Source organism: Sphaeramia orbicularis, chromosome 17, assembly GCF_902148855.1.
Source record: "Sphaeramia orbicularis chromosome 17, fSphaOr1.1, whole genome shotgun sequence".
Lineage (NCBI taxonomy): Eukaryota > Metazoa > Chordata > Actinopteri > Kurtiformes > Apogonidae > Sphaeramia > Sphaeramia orbicularis.
In genome coordinates, this window is record NC_043973.1 from 56,852,496 (window position 1) to 56,871,003 (window position 18,508).

The 18,508-nt window shown below is 41.4% G+C and overlaps 1 protein-coding gene across 1 annotated transcript; it reads left to right on the forward strand.

Moving 5' to 3' along the window:
• The first annotated feature begins 7,057 nt into the window (after nt 1-7,057).
• LOC115437520 (caveolae-associated protein 4a-like) lies at nt 7,058-16,677 on the forward strand. The gene is made up of 2 exons (XM_030160747.1): nt 7,058-7,598; nt 15,924-16,677. The coding sequence occupies exons 1-2, from the start codon at nt 7,191-7,193 to the stop codon at nt 16,485-16,487; spliced, it is 972 nt and encodes a 323-aa protein (XP_030016607.1). The 5' UTR covers nt 7,058-7,190; the 3' UTR covers nt 16,488-16,677.
• Nucleotides 16,678-18,508: the final 1,831 nt, after the last annotated feature.

The following is an 18,508-nucleotide window of genomic DNA, read 5'->3' on the forward strand; positions in this document are numbered from 1 at the left end:
CAGGGATGAAAAAAAAACTAAAAAACACGGAAAAACGAAAAAAACGGGTCCCTTCAGTACCGGCTGAGTCCAGGTATGGCTGGTCCATTCTGTCACGAAGGGGAAAAAGAGGACTCAAATGCACAGTACTGAAGGGAAAAAAATAACAAGTTTATTTAACAAAAAATGAAAACCAGACAACGAAAAACCTAATACAAAAACTAAAGTAGAGTCCATAGGAAAAAACATACAAAACCTGAGTCAGAGTCCGTGGATGAATATGATCAAATGTCCGGGCTATGGAAAGGAGTGAGGAGTAATGGACCAGCGCTGCATGGCTGCAAACCAAAGCCTTAAATAGGCTGAAGGTAATTGGCTGCAGCCATGCAGCGCCAGCAGGTGAATCTGATGATGAAAATGAAAAGGTGGAGCTGAGGGTCGCACAGGCACAGGTCCATAACCAAAAGGGAGGAGCAAAGAGTCACAAGCACAGATCCTGACACATATTCATCTAAACCCACTGTTCTTAGTCTGTGGTTCCTTTCTTTGTGTCTTTGTACTCTAATAGTTCAGACAGTTTGAATTTGAACCCTCCAGCTGCTGCAAAATTATCTGTAGATTCATTTGGACAAAAATCTGGTGGATTTGTACAACCTGTTTGAATTCCTTCTTCATTAGTTCTGTCTATAACTAGTTATGACATTTGCACATGTTGGTTTTGTTCATTTTTTTCATTATTTTGTCGATTTCTGTTCAGTTTTGTTCCTTTTTTTAATTATTTTGCTCGATTTTCATTGGGTTTCTTTCATTTGAATTCCTCCTTAATTAGTTGCGTCTCTAACTCGTTCCGTCTCCACATTTGCTCATATCAGGTCCAGACTTCAGACCAACATTTCTCCAGTATTTCTCCATAGTTGTTTGTCGTCATCAGCGGTTGTAGTCCAGACTGAAAATATGTCCAAACTTGGAGCCCATTACCTCAAATGTTCAGTTGTCGGTTGAACGGGACAGAGCGGCACAGCCAATAACCTGGAGGGGGCGGGGCCTGAAGTGTCTCCTGCATATTTAAAGGGCCAGTGCTCCAAACCACCTTTCTGGTGTCATTACTCAGAAATAGGGTTGAAGATGGACCTGTGAGTTGAATGAATGAAGAATTCAGAGCCAAGTAGAGCATTTACAGTTTATGGAGACCACAGGGAAACGTGGGAAAAGGAAGAAGAACATTTAAAAAAAAAAAGACAAATATCACTGCTTTACGAGTTAATTTCTTATTTGAAGTGTTTTCTTACATCTGTTTATTTCTAGATTGAAGAATCTGAATTCAACAGATCTTGTCCAGTGAAATTCTCTTTCTGTATGGACAGATATGTCACTAGTTTTAGTCCCTTTTTCCTCAGGTTTAGTGTTTTACCTTGTTCTTCCACAGCCCTTTTTTCAATGAGAGGAGCTGTGTGATGGGGGGGGCGCAGACTCCGACTAAAGCCTGGTCTGTTTTCTTGGCAGGTCCTCGGCATCTCACGTCCATATTAAACTAAACCTTCACTCTGTATTTACCCACCAAGCAGACGTGACATGAACACTTCATCTGCACCGCAGTGACATGCATTTACATTTTTAACAGACGTACATTTACCGGCCACTTCATTAGGTACTCTTTTTACTGATGGAGCCACTGCACCACGTTGAAATACTGTCCCACATTTGCATTTTCAACATGCACGTTCACAATCCAATCAAACCGCTGCGTAATCTCACATGAAATACGTCCATCGCTTCCCGGCGGCCGCGTCGGAATCTCATCGCACTGATTTACATTTAATATCAGCTTGATTTTAATTAAAGCTGTTCAGTGATTAATGCATAAATTGCACGACTTCATCACAAATAACTGTAAATGTTGTTTTTCATGTGTTTCTACAGTTGATAGTTAGAGGGTTATGTAAATGTACCCATTCAGCCAGTTGTCTAATTTATACAGTTATAGGGCTACAGAAGACAAAAAATATATTAAAAAACAAAAATACTGCAAATAAGACAGAACATACTACATAAAAACACATAAAATGAATGAAAATAATACTGTAAATACAAAGTGGACCTGAAAAGAATGGAACTGGATGGTAAATGTCAGTGTTTCTTCTACACAGGTCAGTTTGACTCTGAGGCTGATCTTATATTTTATAAGGGAAGTGTGTGTGTGTGTGTGTGTGTGTCTCAGACATCACACTAATTCTGTACACAGCTGACTGCTGCAGTTTGTCATATTTATGTATTTTTGGTCGGTGAACAGACTAGTGAAAACAGTCAGTTGATCGGACCAATCTTTTGGCAGATATTAGTCATTTTGAACACAATAACCTTCCTGTTTCTATGCCTTTGGTTTTCCAACAGTGACCTCTGGTGGCTGAGGCGTTAAATCACAGGACTGAACTGAGTTTCAACAGATCTCAATCCATTACCTTGAACTCCTACATTTCAACAAATATCTGCACTTCGTTCCTCTTAGATTTTCAGAACAGACTAATTTTAACACATTTAAGGTAAATTTTTCCTTTTATTTATTTTTTTATTTTTATTTTTTTCACACAACATCAAAATGAAAGAAATCATGTGAAACTTCACCTGCATCCATTGATTTAATGACTCTAGTATTAGCTCTTAATTATTCATTCATTCATTTTCTGAACCGGCTTTATCCTCACTAGGTTCACGGGGGCAGAGTAGGGATGGGAATCGTTAAGAATTTAACGATTCCGATTCCATTATCAATTTTGCTTATTGATCTGATTCCTTATCGATTCTCTTACCGATTTTCATTGGGTGAGGGAATAAAAGAGTACAAATGAGTTATATTTCCATCTTTGCACAGATAATATAGCATATACAGTATGTACAAGTAATGATAACAGATGATGCCAGGCCCAGTTCGGGGCGGGGGGGGGGGGGTGGGGGCTGCAGTGAAAGTGAAACTTAAGACGCTTTACTAATTCCTCTATGCCACATTTCTGCTATGTGGAAACCAGTTCGACTCAGCTCGTCTCCCGTTGTTGAGCCTTCATGCCTTTCCCCTACCTCAGAAACTTGTATTTGAGGGGGTACAATGTTTGTTGCCTGCACTGGCACCGGAAACTGGGCCTGGCGTTCACTCTGCCGCTACATTCACAAGCGTCGCTAAGTAGCGCATCAAATACGTGACATTCCTGTAAATGAAGTCACAGGCGGCGGACAAATGTTTGAGCAGAGTGAGGGATTTCCCACCCTTTGAAGACTGGGAGCTTTGCAAGTGTTCCAGTGGACCCGGTGTCGTCTTTTGGACCGTTTATGCCTCAACACCATGTTGGCTACGTTCTGACCAAAACAATGCAGCGTGCGCCTGACGTCATTGCGCATGCACAACGAAGACAGAATCGATAAGCAGAATCGATTAAGCAGGCAGGCAAACGATTCCAGTGAATCGAGCTACTGGGAACTGGTTCTCAAAAAGAACCGGTTCTCGATTCCCATCCCTAGGCAGAGCCTATCCCAGCTACTTATGGGTGAAGGGGGGGTTCACCCTGGACATGTGACCAGTTCATCACAGGACTGAACATATAGAGACAAAACAACGCTGTCACATTCACACCTATGGGTGATGTAGATGAACCCATTAACCTATCAGGCATGTGTTTGGATGGTGGGAGGAGCCAGGTACCAGAGAGAACCCACGCAGACATGGATGAGAACATGTAAACTCCACACAGAAAGGTCCCACCCCCATGGACTGGTGTTGGAATCGAACCAGGACCTTCTGTCTGTGAGGCACCAGTCCTGTCCACTGCACCTGTAACCCTAGTTCTTAATTAAATCTGATTAAATAATGTTCATCTTATATTTTAATTGTTTGGTAAATGATGATAATAAATATCATCATTTACCAAACAATTTTATGTGAGTACTTATAAAATATAGAACATCTTTTCCAAAAGTCTGCTCTCCTCAGCATCAAAACGACCACATCTAGAACCTGGGGTTCCCTACAGGTCAACGTACTAGTGAAGGTATGAAGTGGATAGTGGGGAAATTATGGGATGTTAATGTTGCTAAATTTCCGTGGTTCAGATTAAACTGTGGACAGTTCTGACCTTGTTTTTTGGATTCAAACAGATCTGTAGTTCAGTTATTGATGACACAAACTGAACAAAAAACAGAGGATTAGTGGTTTTACTGTGGATGTTTGAGTCTAGAAACACAGCTAAGCTAACACCGCTAAGCTAACAGCTATAATGTAAACTGTCAGATGATGCAGCACCTCAACATTATAAGACAGTATTATTATATCCACTGTTATAATAATAATAATGGATTGGATTTTATATAGAACTTTTCTAGATACCCGAAGCGCTTTACATTATTGATCCGCTCTCACGTTCTCCCTCTGGTGGTGGTAAACTACATCTGTATCCACAGTTGCCTTGGGGCAGACTGACGGAAGCATGGCCGCCAATTCGCGCCTACGGCCCCTCCGACCACCACCAAACATTCATACACCAGTGTGAGTGGCACTGGAGGCAAGGAGGGGGAAGTGTCTTGCCCAATGACACAACGGACTGACTAGGACAGAGCGGGATTCGAACCGCCAACCCTTCGGTTATTGGACGACCCGCTCTACCACCTGAGCCATGATAGCCCATGATAGCCATGAGCCACAATAAGTGTTAAAATAACATATTTTAACACCTGTTAAAATAAGTGTTTGAGTTTGAAGAAGAAAAAAGAATAAACCCTAAAACAGATGTAGAAACTATTTCAGTTTATTTTAATCATCTTTAAGTTTAGTTTAATTGTATTTTATACTAGTTTTACCAAGATTTAGTCTGTTGAAACCATTTATTAGTTTGGTTTTATTATACTTTTGTCTACTTTAACCATGTTTACGTCTGATTAACCATCCGATAGTTTGGTTTTATACTCTTATACTGATTTTATCAACCTCTAGTCTGATAAAACCACCTCAGTGTTTGGTTTTACTTTACTTGAATCATCCTGTAGTTGGGTTTAACATATTTTAGTCTGGATTACAATGTTTTAGTTCATTTTACCCATGTTTTACTTTACTTTCATTGTCTTTTATGATAGTGGTACCAATGAGCTTTATCTTTTATTCAGTGACTGATCCAGTCTGTGGACACATAGGGTGGGTTCATTGGTGGTTCTGGTTCTGGTGTGTTCTGGTACCAGACTGACCCCTGCTGGTCAGAGTTTAGATTCTGTTCAGTTTTGGTTCAGATCGAAAAGGTCCACTCCCATCTAAAACCTTACTGTCATCAGCTCATATACCATGAACCGCCCCGCCCACCTGTCAGAGGGGGGTGGGGCTAACCATTCTCTGTCTGTTTAATGACGAACTGATCCTGTGTAGAAGCAGAGGTCACCGCCTCACCATGTGAAAATAAACCAACATACGTGTCATGTATTTCTGCTGCAGGTGGGGGGGGCATTGAGCCGGACCCCCCACCATCACCAACACCACCAGGGGTATTTATAGAGTTATATGACAGCGGGGAGGCGGGTGGATTCAGGGGCAGGAGCAGCTGCCGGCTTCAGTCAAACACATTCAGCATCAGTCACATACGCTGAAATCTACACAGGAAACCAGAAAAAAACATCTGCAGCACGACACGAAAGTGGACCGAGGGGGGGTTAACCCGGTCAGAACATGCTACTGCACACAGGAAATAGAAAAAAGACATGTAATATTCAACACATTATTTAGAAATAAACAGAACACACACATTTAACAGGGGTGTTTTGATGAAACTGGGTTTATTTTTAGTATGGATTAATATGGATTTTCTTCATCCTGGACCATTAAAGGTGAATACGCCCATAATGACAGGTTATTTTCAACAACCTGGTGATAAAATGCAAATAAATGTCCAGCATAAAGTAGTACAAACAAAAAAACAAACAAACAAATAATGCAAATAATCATACTAATAAAGCTCCATAGCAGAGATGTTAAAGTCATTTTAATTCAGGTTCCACATTCAGACCAAGAGGATTTCCAGTGGATCAAACCAGTCAAATAATTACATAATCCTACTATAATGGACGTTCTGTGTCCGGCACGTATGTGTCCGACGAGTGTCCAGATGTTGCACCACGGGAGAGCGCTATCGTACAATGGCACCACAGGTACACTGCTGCTAGTAATCTATAAATAATGACAAATACAAATGTTTCTCAGTTTTGTATCACATTTGATACATTGGGTGTTTTTGGCAACTTTGTGCTCACAACAACGTAAACTTCAAATATAAAAGTACATTTTACCATGAACACTTTGAAAATATAGAACATTTCAGCTAGTTTTTTACTATAATTGTCTGATTCTTGCCACTTATCAGATTTTTATGGTCGTGTAAACAGGGTCATCAATAACTGGATCTGAGCGTCACGTTCTGACCATGAGTGAAATTAGTGACAATACAGAGGACTGAACCAGGCTGTGGTGGTGGGGGGTTAAAGGGGTGTTAAGAGGGCGGGTCACCTCCTGACTCTGCTCCTTCAGATGCATAAATCTGCTTCTGATGTGTGAATGTGAGGTTCTCACGCTGCTCAGACCGGCCTCTATAAACAGCGTCAGACCTCAGTCAGAGTCAATGTTTGGACTCTGCTGCTCAGGGGAAATAAAAGGGCAGCGCTGCACGCTTTAATCCCCTTAAACATTCCCGCTCGGTGTAATCAGACCAGACAACTGTGGCTTCTGCAGAGCGGCAGGACCGGGCCTAAGCTGCTGCTGATGTACAGGCCTCACAGCTGCTCGCATTGGACCAATGTGCAGATAACGGAAAATTATGAATCAGTGTGCACGGGTCCGGTGCGACGGGGATTTCCATCATCCCCTGCTTTGCATCGTCCCAAAATGTCAGAGTGTCGCCTTACAAAGAGCTTTTATTTTTAGCTCAGGGGTTCGTGTGAGCAGCGCTGAGCCAAGCCCACCTCCCGAAGAGGACTGATCCGGGTCCCCTTTGGATCCAGAAGCCTTTTTTAAAAGGGGTAGGTGGAGTTTGCCCTCTTTCCTGCCCTCAGACCAGACTTTGGCTCACAGTGGTCGGGTGTTGCCTCCCTGCTGGTCCGGGTCCCCCCTCCCCAAAAACTGAAACTCAAATTCAAGCAGGTTTCATCAAAGATTTAAGGTTCAAGATCGTCATCGTTCAAAAAACACCACAATGGACCAGCACAAGTATCGCACGGCCGGCGTCCAGGAGAAGCTGGAGATCCTGGGCGTGGAGGACGAGGCCGGGAACCCCATCAGCGCCCTGACCATCCTGTCGCTGCTGGAGCGCGTGGCGGGAATCATCGACAACGTCCAGTCCTGCCAGCAGCGCATGGAGGAGCGTCAGCTGGAGCTGGAGAACAACATCAAGACCATCCAGGGCGACGTCCTGAAACTGGCCAAGGACCACACCGACACCAGCGGCACCGTGGAGAAGCTCCTGCAGAAAACGCGCAAGGTCAGCGCCAACGTCAAGGAGGTGCGGTCCCGCGTGGAGAAGCAGAACGTCCGCGTGAAGAAGGTGGAGACGACACAGGATGAGCTGTTGACCAGGAACAAGTTCAGAGTCGTCATCTACCAGGTAAAGGCTGGGCCGAGGTCACAGGGTTTTTATCTGAGAAGGAAAATGCATGATGGCACTGGTGGATTTACCCACCGGCACCTTGGGATGGGAATCGATAAGAATTTAACGATTCTGATTCCATTATCGATTTTGCTTATCGATACAATTCCTTATCGATTCTCTTATTGATTCTCATTGGGTGAGGGAATAAAAGAGTACAACGGATGTGTTTGCATTAACTGTCTTTTATATTTCCATCTGCACAGAAAATATAACGTATACAGTATGAACAAATAATAACAGATGATGAGAGAGACGGTTTTGGGGGGGGTGAAACTAAAGACTCTTTACTAATTCCTCTATCGCCGTATGTTCACTACGTGGAACCGGTTCGACTCAGCCCATCTCCTGTTGTTGTGCGCCTCATTTCCTTTCCCCTACCCTCAGAAACTTGTATTTGAGGGGGTGCGAAATTTGTTGCCCGCACCGGAACCAGAACTGGGCCCGGATGACGGCCTGGTGTTCACTCTGCCACTAGATTCACAAGCACCGCTAAGTAGTGAATCAAATTAATCACATGTGGACGAATGTTTGAACAGACTGGAGGGATTCCACCTTTAGAAGAAATGGAAGCTTTGACAGAGTTCAACTGGACCTGGTGTGGTCTGTTTAGACCTGGTGTGGTCTGTTTAGACCTGGTGTGGTCTGTTTGGACCTGGTGTGGTCTGTTTAGACCTGGTGTGGTCTGTTTGGACCTGGTGTGGTCTGTTTAGACCTGGTGTGGTCTGTTTAGACCTGGTGTGGTCTGTTTAGACCTGGTGTGGTCTGTTTAGACCTGGTGTCATCTTTTTAGACCGTTTCTGCCTCAACACCATGTTGGCTACATTCTGACGAAAACAATGTAGCGTACACATGATGTCATCGCACATACGCAACAAAGGCGGAATTGATAAGCAGAATCGTTAAGCAGGCAGGCAAACGATTCCAATGAATGGAACTGCTGGGAACCAGTTCTCAAAAAGAACCGGTTCTCGATTGAATGTCATTCAATCAATCAATCAATCAATCAACCTTTATTTATAAAGCGCTTTTCATGCACAGATGCAACACAAAGTGCTTTACAGAATTAAAAACAATTACACAATAAAAACAGAATAACAATTACAAAGAAAACCCCTCCCTCCCACCCTCCATACTAGACACGCACACACACACACGCCCACACACTTACACACGCACACACACTTACACACGCACACACACGCACACGCACACAACAGGGAGACATGGCATGGCACTGTGGACCAAGGAAACGCCACATTGAATTCAGTGTCGTCATAACTGAGTCCAACCTGATTAAACCAACTCTGGGCTTTGGTTCATAAACTGGTCATATTAGTGAGGTTACACTGGATTAATTTTATTAGTGGATGAGAATAAAAAATACTGGTTTATGGGATTTGAAGCATTTGTATCAGGGCTCTCAAACTCATGTTCTTTCAGGTTCCACATTCAGCCTAATTTGATCTCCAGTGGGTCGGACGAAGAAAATAATAACAGAATAACCTATAAATATTGACAACTACATATTTTTGTCTGTGTTATTAAATTATGAAAATACTTACTTTTATAAACTATCCAACAAAAAAAACGATGTGAAAAAACTGAAATTTCTTCAGAAAAATCAGTGCAATTTTAACAGTATTCTGCCTCCACTTCTCATTAGTCCATGTGCATTCTGGATCAGATCTACAAAGACACTAAACACTGAGGAACAGGAAGAAAAGAGTTCAATTTGGGCTGAATTTTCTTTAGACATTTTAGGTTGTTCATATTTGTTAAGATTATTCTCATTTTATTGTTACAGGATAGTTTATAAATGTAAATATTTTCATAATTTAATGTTATTTTTTGCACTAAATCAAAGACAAACATTTGAAGTTGTCATTATTTATAGACATAGTGTAATATTATTTTTTTCACATCAAACCCGGAAGAAAATCTGCAGTCATTCTTTTTTGTCGGTTCTTCTGCTGTTATTATTTGACTGTAGATCAGATTGGTCTGTATGTGGAACTTGAACTAAAATGAGTTCCACAACCTGGACTGTGGAATTTTTGCATTTTGACACCCCTTATTTAGAATGTTATTTTGCTTCCCATCATTCTCCTGCCCCCCCATTCCATTTTTTCTGGATCCGCCACTGCATGATGGTAAAGGGAACAGCTTTTCTCCACGTTCTGCACAAAGTTTATTCTTAGTGACGTCGTATGTGATGAGCTGCTGGTTTTAGCATCATCAGTCTGTGGATTTACGTCTTAAATGAACCTTTGGTGTGAATGTTCAACAGACGAGCCTTTTTTTTTAATCATTATTATTATTTTGTGAGTTTCCGTCGTTTCTTGGTGTGAGCAGTCGTATGGTTTGGATCAGAATCTTGATCAAACTGGACGGAAAATGTTTATTTTAGTGTTTGGGTGGACGTTGCATTTAACTAGTGTCTGAAACATGAAGCCGAACAGCGCCGTTACAATAATCCGGGGTGATTTACAATGTACGAAATCATCCGATACGTCACTAAAGCTGGCTCTGACTCGTGGGATTTGAAATGTTTCAGAAGAGGAAATGAAACACGACAAAGACGAAGCATGACACTAAAATAAAACGTCTGTGAAGGCATGGTCCGATAAAGTCGTCACAGTTGGATTCAGTTATTACCAAATTCTGATTGGTTCTGTCGGAAATGTGACATCACCAGTTTCCATCTGATCAGCCAACGACATTTCTTAGAAATAATGTCATAAATAAAATTAGGACAAACTCATTTTAGTTCTGGCTCCACATTCAGCCCAGTAGAGTTTTTACTGGTCTGGTGTGGACCGGTAAAATAACAACATAACAACCTATAAATAATGTCAAAAAAGGACAAAAAATTTAAGAAACATGAACAGAATGAATAAACCAAACATGACAGAAAATGAACAAAAGAAACAAGAACAAAACTTGGAGAAAAACAGAATCATATTGTTGCATTTACTTCTCTAAAGACATTTCACTTTGTTCATATTTTTACATGTTATGCACATTTTTGTGAAATGATTGAATCTTTTTTTTTTCCACAAAAACAAAGTGAAAAATTTGTAGTTGTCATTATTTAAATGTTATTATGACAGTATTTTATTGGTCTGACCCGCTTTAACTCCCTGGGACCCAGAAAGTAAATGTTTTGGCTTTTTTATATTAAATAATTGTCTTGATTGGAAAAAGCATAATGCAACAGTTTTTCAGATACAGTTTTTACTTACTTACTTACTTATTTATTTATTTATTTATGGAATGTCCTTTGCTGTGGACAGGAAGTAAAGCTGTGAAACTCCTGTCCTCTACAGAGGACAAAAATGCTCTGCTGGGTGAAATCATGCCAGTCTGTATGTGGAACCTGAATTAAAATGGTTTTAACATCATCATTTGTTAATGTCTTTAGTGTAATTTCTGCATTTCAGGTATTCATTGGACCCTTTGGTGGTCCAGTTTTGGTCCACAGGCCGTATGTTTGACCCCCTTGTTGTAGAATATGAATATAAATGTGCACTGGAGGTTCAGCCTTTAACTCCTGAATGGACAGAATGGTGTTCAGATGATGGTTAGGTCCAGGTTTCCAGAGGAACTGGAGCATAATTAAGTATTAAATATAGAGAAGATCCATTCCTGGGGGGAGGGGGGACCTGTTGCCAAGCAGAGGGATCTTAACTCAAATGAACTCGGAGTCTATTCATTAGATGTGGAGGAAATGAAGGGTACTTTAGGTTCAACACTCAGTAGTCCTCGAATCCTTAACACCGGCAATTTACAGCCAAGTATCCAGTTAAAGTGAGAGAGGACGGAGAATCTAAAGTGGAAACAGCCTTAATCAGGTCAGTGAAACTCGTTAAAGCCTCCGGTTTAACGGGCAGCTCCAGTCCAACAGATTTTACAAACAGCAGGAGGAAAAATCAGCCACAGTTCTGCACCACCACGACTAGAAACAGCCCCACAGAAAATAAAACAGACACCACAACCAGTAGAAACAGCCCCACAGAAAATAAAACAGACACCACAACCAGTAGAAACAGCCCCACAGAAAATAAAACAGACACCACAACCAGTAGAAACAGCCCCACAGAAAATAAAAACAGACACCACAACCAGTAGAAACAGCCCCACAGAAAATAAAAACAGACACCACAACCAGTAGAAACAGCCCCACTGAAAAAAAAACAGACCACAACCAGTAGAAACAGCCCCACTGAAAAAAAAACAGACACCACAACCAGTAGAAACAGCCCCACTGAAAAAAAAAACAGACACCACAACCAGTAGAAACAGCCCCACAGAAAATAAGAACAGACACCACAACCAGTAGAAACAGCCCCACAGAAAAAAAAACAGACACCACAACCAGTAGAAACAGCCCCACAGAAAATAAAAACAGACACCACAACCAGTAGAAACAGCCCCACTGAAAAAAAAACAGACCACAACCAGTAGAAACAGCCCCACTGAAAAAAAAAACAGACACCACAACCAGTAGAAACAGCCCCACTGAAAATAAGAACAGACACCACAACCAGTAGAAACAGCCCCACTGAAAAAAAAACAAAACAAAACACACCAAGCCTTTAGAGAAGACGGTGTTTGATGACGAGGGATGCTATCAAACACCAGTTGAACCCATCAAACACCAGCTGAACCCATCAAACCTTAAAGTACCAGGTAAAGTACAGTCAACCACAAAATAATACAACGTTTAAAATGAGGTGAATAAGAAATATTAAAAAAGACAATAAAAATCCAATAAATATCATAAAACCAGTGAAAGTACGTTTCCAGAAGAGTAACATTGACAGTAACAAATAACATTGAATGAAAAATGTGAAAACTTAACTTTTGACTGTTTTTCTGAGTGACAGAAATATGTTTTTATGATGTTTTAAATTCACTGCTGTACATTTTTCCAAACAGACGTTGAATAATGACGTCAAATCAACCCCTGGACCGTCGGGATGTTGTGGCTGCGCTGACGTATAGACGCTGTTTTTGACACCACGTCAACAGGACGACCCTGATATTTGATATAAACGTCCATGTTTGTTGTCGTCCGTCCACTTCCACGCTGTGATTGATGTGTTGTTGTTTATCATGAGGACTCTGTTCATCTCCGTTGGCTTTGTCAGAGCCACCGGCCGACGGCGGCTGAATAATGAAGGCTCGGATGGTGGGCAGTAATAAGAAAAAGATAAACGAGCAGCGGTGGACGCTCAGGGCCTCGGCGGCGCTCCGGATGACGGAGGACGAGCTGTAATTTAGAGCCATTAATGGGTTTGGGTTTGTCATGTTTCTGTTATGAGCGACCGGAGGCAAACACACAATTAAAACGGGAAGAACCGGTCGAACTCGGACGTTCACAAAGTCAAGATGTTCCCTCTGAAGGTTTGAACTCACAACAGCAAATTCACAACAAACAACAACAACATACAAGGAAATGTAGCTGTTTTTAAACGTGCACAAATGACTGTTTTGTCACTATTGATGGTAAGTTTTTGTATTATGTGTTGATTATGTCTTGTCAACGCAGAAACTGTGTGTTCTGCTGCTTTTCTTGGCCAGGTCACTCTAGAAAAAGAAACTTGTAATCTCAATGAGACTTTTTGACCTGGTTACATAAAGGATATTTATACAGTTATACAGAAGAAATCAAAACACATCTGAAAAGGAGCAGGAAGAAGTCAACACTTATTTAATCCAGTCCTCCATTACAACACAAAAACAAACAGACTATGTTAACCCTCTGGTACCACATCCCAATATTATACACACCTTATACTACATTTTCTAAAAGGTCACATTATTTTGCATATTAACCAGTGTTACTGTTAATTATTGACATTTGCCAGGATGAAAAAATAAAAATAATTAATCCAATTTTTATGGAGTACATTGAAAGAAAATGTTTTTTGTGTTTTTTGCGTCAAAAAAATATGGTTTGTTTCCATTAACATGGCATTTAAAGGGTTAAAAAATGTATGGTTCAAGTTGATGAAATACAAAAAAATGTGTGTAAAAAAAGTTTAAATCAAACTGTATAAAAAAATATTCTGACATTTGTACCCATGTGTGATTAGTACCCCTGTATGATTAGTACCCTGTGTGATTAGTACCCCTGTGTGCAGATTATGCACTGTAGGTGGTTAGTGGGTACCAGAGGGTTAGTACAACATGTATATGTCAATATCAATCAATAACCTAATTATCATCTATAACTGTACATTATGATCCAGTACATATGCACCAAATGTAAACCCATGTAAATACAGAAGAGAAGGTCCAGGTCCGGTTCCAGGTCTGGTTCCAGGTCCAGTTCCAGGTCAGTGTCCAGATGTAGACATGTGCGTCCCTCGTCCTGACATCATTAATCCTGACCCCGCCCCCTGCTGTTTTCATTATGGTGTCATTCTCAGAGCGTGGACTGATGACTCCTGCTGATTAATGAGCTGATCAGCGCCAGCGGTCGCCCACTAATTAGGATTAATTGGGTTTTCATTCCAATGTCACCTGTAGGGCGCGGCGGGTGGTGGGTGGGGTCACATGACTTGGACCGGCCTCCAGATGAGGCGGTGCTGCAGCTCCTTCCACATCTGTAAAAAGAGACAAAATACTAGATTTCGTGTTGATCCTGGTGGGTTCGGTCTCAGAATCAGAATCATCATTAATCCCAGGGGGAAAGTATTGGGTCTAACAGTCGCTCCATTCAAGTACAGAAAAAAAAGAAGAAAAATTCTATATATCATATCTCAAATATACATATTAAACTTTATTAAGACACAAAATAAGAACAGCAGTTTATACAATATGTACTGGACAATATATGATCGATATGATAATTAAAGAAATATACATAATGAATATAAAAATATAGTTGTGTGTAATTATAACTATGAGGTTATATACAGCAGGATCAGGTTTCAGATGAGGACTGGACTGGACCAGGACCTGGACCAGACTGCACCACGACTGGACTGGACTGGACTGGACTGGACCTGGACTGGACTGGACCTGGACCAGACTGAACCAAGACTGGACTGGACTGGACCTGGACCAGACTGCACCAAGACTGGACTGGACTGGACTGGACCAGGACCAGACTGCACCTGGACTAGACTGGACTGGACCTGGACCAGACTGCACGATGACTGGACTGGACTGGACCAGGACCAGACTGCACCAAGACTGGACTGGACTGGACCAGGACCAGACTGCACCAAGACTGGACTGGACTGGACCTGGTCTAGTGTCTGTGAATTGGGTTCTTCAGAGTCTGGTTTAAATGTAATATGTCAGGAGGAAACTTTTCTTATGATGTGGAGCTATAGAAGTAAAATTTAATTGATTGATTGATTTTAATGTTTCCATTGAAATTGAAATCTGTGTTGTTGTTAAGACAAACAATGATGCAAAATAAAAAAAATAAAGGTACAGATACTAGTGTTCAGCTATAGTAGGTAATAGAACCTAGAACAGTGCATTAACGCCGTGTGTGTGCTTGGGTTCTTGCGTCTGTTTCGATGTGAGTCTTTATGTTCAACATCAGCCCGAACACCTTCAACCACCATGTGTTTGTTGGAGTCAAGGATATTATTGTTAACAAAAACTAACGAAGTGACGAAAACTAGAATTGTAAAAACATTTTCGTTAACTCAAATAAATAAAATAATAATAATCATACATCACACTTATATAGCGCTTTTTTGGACTAAAAAACTAAAACTATAATTAAAAGAAAACAACGATAACTGAAACTGTATTGTGTTTACAAAACTAACTAAAACAGATAAAAATTATGGATAAAATTCCTTTCATTTTCGTCTTTGTCAACGTCGGATTGATATGAAATCGTTTATTTCCCTCAAGCAATTTTAGCTAGTGGCACCATACGACACTTCACAGTCCGTCACTTGTGTTCACTTGTGGTTTCCAGTCGTCTTCTGGTCCCCACTCTACCTGGAAACATGGAGACTAAAGTTGGGAGAAAGCAGCAGAGTCCTGTCTGGGATTTATTTGAATACGACGACAGAGAAGAAGAGAAAAGATACAGAAAAACTAAAATTAACACTAAAACTAAACTAAAACTAAGCATTTAGAAAAAACAAAAACTAATAAAAACTAGCAAACCTGCTCTAAAAACTAATTAAAACGAACTGAATTAGAGGAAAAAAAGTCAAAACTGAATAAAACTAAACTATAATGAAAAATCCAAAACTATTGTAACTTTGGTTGGAGTCACATGTTGAACCTGTTTCTCTGCAGGGCGACACTGAGGTCCCATCAGTAGCCGTCACTAAAGGACCCAAAGGACCCGGTCTGGCGGGGGTGGAGATTGAGCCGGACTCGTATGACGTCCCTGCCGACCTCTCCTCCGACGAAGAATACCTGAGCGTCGAGGAGACCGAGTCGTCCAGAGCCGCTCGCATCAAGAAGTCGGTGGCCAAGAGCACGGAGACCCTGAAGGCCGCCTTCTCTAAGGAGAACATGAGCAAAACCAAAGACAACCTGGGCACCAAGTTCCACAACCTGGGCGAGAAGGTGATGCCGCCCGAGCGCCGCGAGAAGATGCACCAGGCGGGAGAACGTCTGAAACAGTCCGGAGAACGCCTCAAGGAGAACATCGCCAAGAAAGCGCCCACTAAAGAAACCTTCCGAATCAAGCTGAAGAAGGAGAGGGCGGTCGCCGAGGGCCAGGAGGGAGCCGAGGCTGCTGAGGCCGCTGCCGCCGAGGCCGCCGGGGCCGTCACCTACACCGAGGTCGTCACGGAAACCAAGAGGGAAGGGCCTGTGGAGGAGGCCGGAGCCACCCGGATAGGAGCGGAGTAGGACCACAGGAAGTAGATCATCTGGTACGAGGAGACACACGGACTTTGAAGAAGGACGACCGCGACTGGGATTTAAGAGAGATGCAAAGAAGGTCTGTGATTGGTCAACAATTGGAGGATGTTTATATCTGTTATAGCGGTGGATTGGGTATCAGTAATGTGAGAAAATGAACTGAATAAATCTGCAAATGTGTCAAATGTTTGATATTTGTGATGATTTAAGGCACCTGATGTGATAAAAGTCTGACGTGAATGTGAGAACCTTTGTTTCTGATGCACTAAAAGAGAATTCAGGGGATAAAAGTGATGGCTGATTTGAGTCTTTACTCATTAATGCTACAGTTTGTGTCCAGATGATGGTTCTAAAGAGATAAAAACAGACAGGGATCCTTTGAGAAGGCTGCTGAATGTGGATCTGGATCTTTAAGGTGGACGTACATACGTAGACCTGTTGTAGGTGTTTTGGCCTCAGCTGGTCTCTGAGGAGCCTAGTGAAGAAGAAAACACACACAGAAAGAGACGTCAGACCGGTTTCTGTACGCAAAACTAATCCAGTAGGAAGCAGATAGACGAGTTTGTGGCGCTAGACAATAGTATCGGAGATCGTAGAGGATCGTTAAAGCTGCACAAGGTAAACTTAACTTCCATAACCTTCAGTTTTCTTTAAAAGCTTTGTTGTTAGTTAAGTTCTACTCATGTGGAATTTGTGTCTTTTTTTTCCATCTCCATCGCTAAGTTAACAGTAGCTTGTGTTGCAATGTGACTGCTGTAGAGGAGCAGAAGAGTCCTCTAATGCCATGTTTCCACTACGTGGAATTGGCTCAACTCGGCTTGACTCGACTAAACCCGACTCGGGTTCCAGGTCCTATTCCTGGACACAGTTTCCATTACAGGATACTACCCACTTTACAGTACCTGGTCGTCATAGCGATGCGTAACTTCTGTGTCATCTGCTCAGAGTTGCTGATAAACTCGTTTGTTGCGTATTGTCTCGTTAAGCTCATGCTGAATCTTTACGTCTGAATCTCCTGGACTGACCATGGTGTAGTTTTTCGGGCTGGTATCATGTGGATTAACCTACCACTATTTTTACTGTAAACTTGCGCATCTGTTTTTTGTAAAACAGCGGGTCACAGAGACGACTCTCTGACCAATCAGTAATCTGCAGTGTTTATATGTCACGTTTTAGTATCTGTTCCCCAGTCCTGGAACCTCGGCGGAGTTGATACCAAAAAACTAGTACCAGGTACCAGATTCCAGGTCCTTTTTCGTAATGGAAATGCAAAAAGGCTGAGTCGAGTCGAGTCGAGTTGAGCCGATACCACGTAGTGGAAACACGGCATAAGCAGAAAACAGTGCGGATCTGAAACGATGCTCATTTATTTGGAATAAGATTCTTGAATTAATTGAGATGCTGCTGTTGCAAAGATATTAGACATATCATCAAAGCTTTTATATTTACACGGATTCAATGTCTTCACTTGAGTAAAAAAACAAAAGTAGCTGTAATTAAAAGTATTGTCAGTATTAGTTCATCACGTTAAATAGACAAATGTCCACCATCAGGTTTTTGTCAATATGTCGTCTATAATTCCCCTTGGATGCTTTAAAAACAAATCTACAAATGTAGGAATTAAAGATTAAAAAAATAAATAAATACTTCGGTAAAGTAGATCCACCCGTGGTTCCATAATTATCTGTTAATAAATGTACATTTCTTCACTTTGTATCTTTAAGGTCCATGAAACACACTCGACTTTTGCAGCTTATATATGTTTAAATGATATATTTGATAGTTTTTCTTTGGATTTCTTTAGTATTTAGTTGTCAGTGGAGGGTAAATGTATGTTTTATGGAAAGTAACAAATGCAATAATTCTGTTCAGAGTGTGATTTGTTTGTTTTTGTTGGCTTAGATACCGGAAAATAAATGATATCAGATCATCTAAAGACGCTAAAATCTGATTTCATGGGGATGATAAACACTACGTTTCACCATCGCAGATCAAATCGAGACCTGTAT